General features: G+C 29.8%; 1 protein-coding gene across 1 annotated transcript; it reads left to right on the forward strand.

Annotated features, from left to right (window-relative positions):
- The first annotated feature begins 608 nt into the window (after positions 1-608).
- On the forward strand, positions 609-2,447 carry LOC120113772. Its single transcript, XM_039134816.1, has 4 exons — positions 609-731; positions 769-917; positions 1,349-1,553; positions 1,926-2,447. Exons 2-4 carry the CDS (start codon positions 798-800, stop codon positions 2,402-2,404), a joined length of 804 nt encoding a protein of 267 aa, XP_038990747.1. The 5' UTR covers positions 609-731; positions 769-797; the 3' UTR covers positions 2,405-2,447.
- The last annotated feature ends 8,175 nt before the right edge of the window (positions 2,448-10,622 follow it).

Below are 10,622 nucleotides of genomic sequence, written 5' to 3' on the forward strand. Positions count from 1 at the left end.
TTCTTTCCTTTATAATTCTACTTTCTATATATATTTCCTTTTTATTTATTCATACCCCAACTTCTTCTTCATCAAAACTCTCATCTTTTGCTGTGTTTTTTTCCTGGTTCAAAGCTGAATTCTCTTCAACTCTTTCACGGTGCTAGAACCCATAGCTTCTCTAGATTGTTCATTTTTCCGTATATATAATTTACATTTGTCGAAGTGAAAAGCTTTTGATGATGGCTCAAAAGCATTTGCACGAGTTGCTGGAAGAGGATCAAGAGCCATTTATTCTCAAGAATTACATTGCCGATCGGCGTTGTCAACTCCAGAAACCATCGCCAAAAACTCATCTTCAATTCAACAAACGAAAACCCATCTCTCAAAACTCAATCTTTCCTTCGAATTTCTGCAAAAAAGCCTGCTTTTTCTCGACCCATGATTCCCCGGACTTGATAAAGAAATCCCCTTTGTTTGAACCCAAAAGACCCAACACCATATTTCTCCTCGATGCCGCTCTTAGAATTCAAAAGCAATCTTCATCACAAAGCAAATCCCAAAACAAAAACAGCAATGACACCGGTTTTGGGTTGTTTGGTTCCATTCTGAAGAAACTAACTCATAGAAACAAAAACCCAGAGCGTGAAACAGCTAACAGTGGATCAAAAGTTTCAGTCAAGGACATTTTGAGGTGGGATTTAACTCTGGGGAAAAATAATGGAATAAGTGAAGAGGAAAATGAAGAAAAATCCGTGGACATGGACTTGGGCACTTCGTGTAGCAGTGGTCAATCAAAGGATTCTGAAGAGATTTCAATGTCCAATGGAGTTTTAGAATATAACTCAGCTTTTGATTCTTTTGATAAGCACTTTTCACAAAGCCCTTTCCTTTTCGTGCTTCAAACAACCCCATCTCCAAGCCGCCGTGAAAGAGAGGTTAGTACATTTAATTCAGAGATCAATTATAATCAATTTGGTTAATTATAACACCAACTCTTATATGTTTAAAGCTTCTTCACTTTGAGAGTTTTTTTTAGTAAACTCGTGACTCAGGTGACTGAGTTGAGTTCTCTGACATGCTTGAACCGTCGGCAAATGGAAACACTTTTTGCTGCTGTTGTTTTTTTGCCGTTATTTGATCTAAATTGGCATATATGCCCTACTAGGTCTTCGTTGATTTGACTGGTTTTAATGGGTCTTCGTCGGTGTGCTAAAATTATGACAAATTAAAGCTCATGGACTCAATTTTTATAATTAGTATAGGGAATAAAACCACAATCTGACATATTTTGTCTCTGTGTTCCTCTGATCTGTTGTCTGAATATGAACATTTCTTAATCAACGGCTGGTGTATTGATATGTAACAGGAGAAGGAAAATTATGAATTACAGAGCTTAACAAGGTTGCAACTTGAAGAAGAAGAAGAAAAAGAACAATGCAGTCCTGTTTCTGTTTTGGACTGTCCATTCGAGGATGATGATAGGCATGTGGCTGCTGACGACGAGGAGGACCATGATGGTGATAATGGAATGGACCGTTTCGATCTTGAATGCACCTATGCAATAGTACAAAGTACGTTTTTTTTTAATTGCTTTGAATGCTTAAACTTGTTAGCCATAAAAGAAGTTGGTAAAGGTTTTTCAAATGAATATAGCCTTTGATGATGATGATGATGGTATATGTAATGTGTGATCCATGGAGATATTGTTGCCATTAGATGTTACCTTGTACATCAAGGTAGGTTAGACTGACCTGTTGAAACAGACACCATTGTTTTGTCACAACTTCACAAGGACCCACATTTCAAAGTTAGGAGATCTGTCACAAATGAAAAAATTTATGGGCTTAGTTTGAACACTGATGCTTTTGATGATTTTTAATTTCAATGCTTATTTTAATAATGATTGCCGTTTTATTGATGTCCTTTTCTTGTTTCATCACCAGGAGCTAAGCAGCAGTTTCTGCAAAAACTTTGTAGATTCGAGAAACTGGCCAAATTGGATCCAATCGAGCTCGAGAAAATAATGTTAGAACAAGAGCAAGATGATGATGACAATGACGCCGAGTCATCTTCATCAAAAAGTGAAATGAACATTGATGGCTACAATCTAAAACATATCCCAGATTGCATGAAAAGGCTAGTATCCGATATCATTGCCGAGGAAGAGACGTCGGAATGTAACGGTTCCATCAATAAAAAAGCGGCAGCGGAAAGGGTATGCACAAAACTGGATTCATGGAAAGATGTAGAGTCAAACACCATTGACATGATGGTGGAACAAGATTTCAGAAGAGATCAGATTGAGGGTTGGAAAGGAAATGAAGAACAGATTCGAGAGATGACAATCGAAGTCGAACGCGCCATCTTTGGATTACTGATGCAAGAACTGAGTGACGAACTAGATTTTTTAAATGGGGTTTGAATTTGATGGCTAAATTTTTTGAAGCTAAGGTGACTTTCCTTTTCGAAAGACATGTGCTAATTAGAGAGCAGTACAGCCTGACTTGCTGTTAGGACAATAGCAGAATATTTATGTATATGCAATAATATTCATGTATTTAGCATTGATCATGGCCTTAATGGGATATATATATTCATTTATCTAGTGATATCGATTAAGCCGAAATTTAGCCTAATTAATTCATGAAAGTATCCTTAAGGAATGATATCGACTAACTCGAAATTATCTTGTTTGAACGTAGCTTAGGTTGCTTATTATATTCTGGTTTAGTCAAGGATGGAGCCATGGTTTAACTTTGAAATAAATAGGGTCTTTAAAATTGAATAAATCAGAAGTTGTAGTTTAATTTAACTAATTTTATGACTGAAGGATATTAAAGAGTAATTAAACCAGAAAAAAAATTAGGAATCAAATTTCATTTTAAAACTGAAAGGTCTTAAAATATAATTAGACCAGTAAATTTTGGGAGGGACAAGGGTTTAATTGTAATTATTCCAAAAATATTAATAACCTAAAACCAATTAAATCATATTCGTCCCTGGGTTTAATCAAACATTTAGAATATAGGCCAAACTTTGTACTGAAATGAATATAGAAAGGAATATGGGAGGCTTATTGATTAAAATAAACATCTTTTGCTTGTTTTAATTGACAACCACAAGTTTCTTTACTGATTTGTTTTCCAAACACTGAAACGTGGAAAAATTTCCATGTTTGAAGGATAATTTTGTTGCTTTCTTCTGTATATAAACGACAATATCTATGTGAAAAAGGTCACTTCGTTGTTCTGATTACATTGCAACTATTTTAAAAAATCCCTTTCATTAAACTCATCCGATGATTTTAGTAGTAAACGAGAATATTGTTTTCTCTGCGTTTACAGTTTAAAAAGTAGAGCAATTATTAAACTTGGATCGTGTAATTGTTGGACAATTCAATATTATTTAACTTGGACCAAACTAGAGACACGAATTTAAGGCCTACTCCTTGTAGTTCAATTGACCCATTGCCCAGAAATGTTTGAAAAATGGAGCCCATGAAATTAAAGTTTGCAGCCTAATTAAAAGAAGATTCACTTTCAATTTGTTAGAATAACGTACTGGAAAATAATTGTTCATATGTAATCATGGATCACTAAGATAAATATTATAGCGTTAAATTAAAGTCGTGTGAATCATTTAATATATTTAAAAGATCGATCGAAATATTTGATATCTTCAAACATTTCATCACTGCTAATCAGCTCTTACGTTATTTATCACTGTAGATTTGGTTGGTTTGCATTGTCGACTATTTTTCATGAAAGAACAATGGAAGGTAGGGTCTCCAACGTTTATGTTCGTGTTCATTTATGTTCGTGTTCGTTTATTTATTAAATGAACGAACATGAACAAGTTAAATTCCTTCATAAACGAACATGAACAAACAAAATTTGTTCGTTTATGTTCGTTTATTTATTAAATGAACGAACATGAATATACATCCGTTCGTATGCGTTCGGTTCGTTTACAGGACTATTGCTTTCTTATGTATGTAAACGACAGTATCTATGTGAAAAAAGTCAATTCGTTGTTCTGATTACATTGCAACTATTTAAAAAAAATCCCTTTTATTAAACCCATCCGATGATTTTAGTGGTAAACGAGAATATTGTTTTCTCTGCGTTTACAGTTTTAAAAGTAGAGCAATTGTTAAACTTGGATCGTGTAATTGTTGGACAATTTTATATTATTAAACTTGGACCAAATTATAGACACCAGAAATGTTTATGAGCCCATGAAATTAAAGTTTGCAGCCTAATTAAAAGAGATTCACTTTCAATTTGTTGAGCATTGTTAATTAATACAGTTTATCTGTTCGAAGAACATTAATAATTACAGATTAATTATTCTTTTTCTTTCACTCGATCTAAAAGTATAAAAAAATGATAATTAGAAAATAGAGTTTTACATTTTATCAATTTACTGGGAGAGGGATGTTAATTAAACAACTTTAATGATTAAAAGATTTATTATTATTTTTTGAAGATTCGCGTTTGAGCATTGTAAATATTAAGAGTATGAACGTTCAATGTTACATAATTTAGAATATTTGAACATATGATATATTATATTTACCTCATATTTATATAAAAAAAATATATAGAAAAATATGCACGCACCACATCTACAAATTAAATATATCACAATACTAAAAAAGTCTTCCTAAAAAAGTTTATTTCCCAAAATGATGCACTTAGCCAATTAATTCTCCATCTAGGGTGTTTTCTACTGTGTTTCATGGCCGCATAGGATATCTCGACGTCTTCAAGGGAAAATTTTCCCATGCAAACCACCCTTTGAAAATCAGTTGGAAATCTAGGCATCTTCATGGTGAATTATTCCTTATTGAAAATCGAGGAGTCTTTAGGATTTTAATGCAGAAAAAAAGTTGGCGTTTTTACATAAATATCACCTTAACAAAAATTAATTACTTGTTAGATTTGTAAAATTTTCTGAAACGATGCCTAATAAGTAATTAATTTTTATTAGGATGATATTTGTGTAAAACGCTAACTTTTTTCTTTATTAAAATAATTTGTAAAAGTATTTAAAGATTTTAATGCAGGAATAATTTTATAAAATAATTGGATAATCATCATCATCATCATTTTGAATTTTTTTTTTGTAAAAAGGCGCGACACATTGAAAAATAAATACTAGTTATAAAACTTTTATAAAATTATTTATATTTTAAATTATTTACCCTCAAAGTTTTTCTATACTATACTATACGCATAGGATTTTGAAAGAGTCAAAAACGTATTAGAAAGTGTCAAGTGATAATTGGTAGGCATAATTGTATTGTGTAATTTCATGCAAAACTAAAATTTATCGAGTTATAAGATAATTTGAAAAAACATATTTAAAGATTTAAATGAAGGAAAAAATTTGGTGTTTTTACACAAATATTATTATAACAAAAATTAATTATTTTTTAGGCACCATTTCAAAAAAAAATACTGATATAATAAGTAATTAATTTCTATTAAGGTGATATTTCTGTAAATATGTCAACTTTTTTTTTGCATTAAAATCCTAAAGACGTCGGGATTTTCACCCTAAAGACTCCGAGATTTCCAACTGATTTTCAAAGGGTGGTTTGCATGAGAAAATTTTCCCTTGAAGACGCCGAGATATCCCATGCAATCATGAAATATTGTAAAAAAAATACCCTAGATGAGAAATTAATCGGCTGAACGCATCATTTTAGGAAATAAACTTTCTCATCACATTGTCTGGACACTTTTGCTATTAATCTGAAAGATAATCACATTTAACTTTGTGTTGTGTCAATGAAGAAAAGCCCATTGTTCTGAGAAGAAAAGCCCATTGTTCTCCACCACAAAATATCACACGTCCTTTCAAATATATGTACGTCTTTTACGAAGTTATTGTATTATAGCTTCGGGAAATAGATACAGATTATATGGATATTTTAGGTTAAATTACATGAATAATTTCTTTAGGTTTATTTTGCTGGTATAAGAGCAGAGAAAAAGTATATTATAAGAATAAAGAAAAATGTGTTACAAAAACAAAGATTTTATTCAAAAATTTAAAAAAAAATAAAATAAATATCACTGTGGGTTAAATAAAAAAATAAAAAAGAGAAAACTACATAAAAATATTTCGGAGAAATACCCAATTTTTTATCACAATAAAAGAAAGATGCTTTTGGGCAACAAAAAGGACGTGTCGGGAAATCTTTAATTCATTAATGCCTAAATCAAAGCCTTTAAACTTTGCTTAAGCATCATGATTAAGCATTTCAATGGTGACAACTCACTCTCACACAAATCGATAAGACAACTTTTAACTACAAAAACTCAACCAAAAAAGCTTGGCAACCCTTTTCTTGGGTGTTTTCCGGCTAAGCAATCAACCCCTTCTCCCATTTAAAGTGCCCGAACGAAGTGACTTTGTCTAAAGTACCCTATTATCGTATTTCATTACAATTTGACATTACTAAATAAATTTACCCAAAATTTCTTAGATAATATAATTAAAAAAACGATCGAACGATTAGATAACTTCTAGATTATACATTTCATCAAACTGTATATAACATAATTTGGGTAGTCAACCCTAAAATAATTGGACAGTATGAGGTCGCCGCCGACTCACCAAGAAAGATAGTATATCTTTTATACGTCTTTATCCAAAGATGTAAAATGCTCCTATGGTTTTCCCAAACGTTAAATACACTTCACATATTTTTATTAATACAATCGCAAATACAGCAATTATGAAAACAAATTGCGACTCTGGATGAATGTAATTATTGAGCAATCCCATCGCCATCGGGAGAGGTTATGATTATAAGGCATTGGGGTGGGTAGCCGTCATTGGTAAAGCAGTCCCCTCATATGGATGCCGAAATTTCGTCACCATAGGATGCAATATTGAAATGGAGACGGTGTTTCATTCAATAAACTCTGCCTTTTAATATCATATGGACCATATTCCTTTTTATAATTATTGTTGCATGCCATGGTTTGTTCATTAACACTTTTGCATACCCTGAATATGCAAGACAGCCCACATTGCAGTAATCCCGTTGTTATCATGTATAACGATGAGATTTTAAAATTATGATCGTGGAACTATTGTTTTTGGGTTCAATGAATTTTTACGGGAAATTACATGTCAATTTTTGTTTCATAAAGTCGATTAATAATTTAATAATTAAAATCATGTTTACCTGGATTTTTTAATTTCTTAAAATAATAATCCAAAAATTTATTCAAAAATTATCAAATATTTTTTTTCTGAAATAATGTGTTTTAAAAAATTGATTTTTATATGTGTTGTCGTAGACAAATTATACAGTTTTGTTCATTCGTAGAGCAGTTTAAAGAACAAAAAAAAACCATTAAAAATACTCCAAGAAATCACGTTCTTCTGTCACTTTTGAAAAAACTCTTGTCTAGAATAACTCAACCATATTGACAAATAAATGACCTGCATCAGTAATAATTTTCTTTATCAAATCACGTAAATTTGTGTGTAATTTCATAAACATAAATTTATAAACTATTTTTTTTAATAATTTCCCTCTTAAAATATTTTTAAAAAGGAAAATAAAATAAAGTTATAGAGCATATATATCTTAACTTATACAATAAACTACTAATCTGTAAAACAAATTAATAGAAAATTTCTCCTATAAATGGTTAAAAAATGTGAGATTTTTCTCAATCATCTAAACCATTCACATTTCTTATTCACCATATTTAATCATTATCAAATAAAAACAATATGATTTTGAGTGAGAATTTTTCACAACGATGCATATTTTTTTAGATGGTTGGTTTTTTTCTATTAAATTAAGGTGATTATAAAATAATATATATGTTCTAAATATTCTTAATCATTTAACAATGAACGCTCAATCACCTTTACAGTTGATGGTACTCGAATTCACGACATTTGAGAGATGTTAAAAATATATGTTAATTTTTTTGGTTCCTTCTTATAATATAAAGATGATGATCAGGTATAATTTACACCAAAGTAATAGTATTCACGAGTAAATCTCAAATTTTAATTTATCAAATATAATCGATACAAAAAAATTACAACGATATTTACACTTTTAAAATCTCAATGGCGTGCATGTACTTTGAGAGAATATCTAATATTTTACTCATATTTTAATATTTAATATGGTATCTATACTTTGATAAAACATTCAATTTAGTACCTATAATTTTAAAATATGCAATGCGGTACCTATACTGTTTTTCTTCAAAATGTTTGATATGATATTTGAATTATCATTTCGTGTATTATTATGATACTTCAGTTAACACTATTAGTTATAGTTGTTTTTGTGATACACGAGTTAACATTGTTTGTAAGTGACAAATTCAGGGGTGGATGCACTTGGCTCCATATTTTGGATAAATTATTAAATGTAGCTCAATATATCAAGGAAAGGAGAAAAAATTACATACTCATTTTGTTTAAAAGAAATGAGTATTAAAATTTTTTAACTCTATTTTTAAATTTATGGATTCTTCATTGGACAAATTAATCAATGAAAGTTTAGATACTATAAGGGGACTTTGGTTCCCTGAATGAAAATCTTGTATTACCTTATTTGGTTTGTGTAAGTAAGAAAGTAAGATTACAGTGTTTGGCTTGAGGAATATAAGATTACTTAGACGTATATTTTACCAAATTATTCCTGTGATACATATATATATATATATTCAACAAGTTAAACTTTAATATTAAATTATAAATATTTGAATAAAAATCTATAGAAATATTTCAATTGTTACACTATATAACTTTTAAGAAAAAGTATATTTAACATATAATTAATATAATTAGTATATCAAACTTATTTTTTTTTTAAATATTTTTCATAAATATCATATTTATTTATATAAAATAAAATATGATATAATATAAAAATAATGTTGTGATCTCGAGTGGACAAAGATATTATTTTTCAATGTATAAGATTCATTTTTAATAACTCAAAGTTAGCTATTATTTTAAATAATTACATTTTTCACCTCATGAAATTATAAATGATTAACATATTAAACATAAAAAATATAAAATAATTTAACTCATCAAATTTATTAATATTTTACTAATTCAAAATGTTTATATATAATTATTATTATGTTTATAATTATTAGTAAAGCACAAAGGATAAGAATCGAGAAGAATCCAAATGAAAATAATTCTTTATTCTAGGGATATTCTTATCAAAGTGATGAGAATGATGTAATACCTACGAATTTTGAAGTAATGACATTCACATTATTTTCACCAAAAAATATACTATTGTTGGTAATAAATTATTACATGGTAATGATCATATTAAATATTTTAAAATACATGTAGAATACTAAATATTTTGTTAAAATATATGTATCCTTATCTAAATATAACTATAAAATATGATTTTATTTCTTGTGTATATATATATATATATGATACATAGTATATACATGTGAAAAGTAATAGCAATAAATATATAATTGTAAACTGCATGCATGCATGTGCATGGATGGAACGTTGTGCAAATTGAAAAGCAAAGCAATTAGATTTTAGCTATCTCAACACACACTCTCCAACGTAGAGTTGTCAGATTCTTCTGATCAGTTGTTGTCGCAATTTGCCCTGACTTCTAAAGTCCAATTCTCTACGCATGCCTGCCTACCCCTTTTCTACTTTTTTTTTATTTCATCATTTTCAACGTCACCACCTCATTTATCGCAGTTTTACTCAAATATCACCTAATATAAATTATTATCTAAAAGCTTTATTATAACAATATTTAAATTGTATTTAATTTTTTATTTACGTGTTTATTTTAAGTTGGCTGCTTGTGTAGGGCTCTTACGATCTCATATATGGGGGAGTGGATCATCGGGTTCTCGAAGACCATCGAGATATGGTCGGTATTTAACGTTGAACTTTAGGATATTTATGAAGGTCTATGTATTGCTTAAGATACGAATTTTAAAAGATTATCGTGGAGACGGATAGTAAAGAGGCCATTATTGCTATAACCAGAGGTTAGGAGTTGAAGGTTGCCGCATCTATGCTCCCTCACATTGATGCACTTCTTGATCGGAACTATAACTTTTTGTTTCGTTTTGTCCTCCGTGAGTGTAACAAAATGACCGATGGTCTTGCTAAAATGGCTTGGCATTCAGAAATTCCAGAGTCCACCGAATACTATTGCCGATTTGATGACAACCGGAGGACGAGCATCCTGGCTGGCAGCAGTGTTGGGCATTCTGCTCATGGGGTTGTTATAGCTGCGGAGAACACAGCTACTCCTGTTTATTCTCTTTGCATTATAAAATGAATTGCATTCAAACTTTGAAGGATATAAATAAAACAAATAGTCATAAGCTTTAAATATATACCGCAAATTTGTTCCAATAAAAACATATATGAAAACCGTAAAACAATTAGTATAGATGTAAAAATAATAGATTTTACAAGTTTAGTTGAATAAAAAAACCCTAATTTGTTTGAATATTTAAATGTTTGGGGCAACACAATTTATCATTCCATACCTAAAAAATGAAAATTAGTAAACATTTGGTAACAAAATTCATTTGAAACTCGATTAATTTAATTTTAAATATGATAATTGTGAATAA

This window comes from Hibiscus syriacus, unplaced genomic scaffold, assembly GCF_006381635.1.
Source record: "Hibiscus syriacus cultivar Baekdansim isolate YM2019G1 unplaced genomic scaffold, ASM638163v2 tig00110213_pilon, whole genome shotgun sequence".
Classification (NCBI taxonomy): domain Eukaryota; kingdom Viridiplantae; phylum Streptophyta; class Magnoliopsida; order Malvales; family Malvaceae; genus Hibiscus; species Hibiscus syriacus.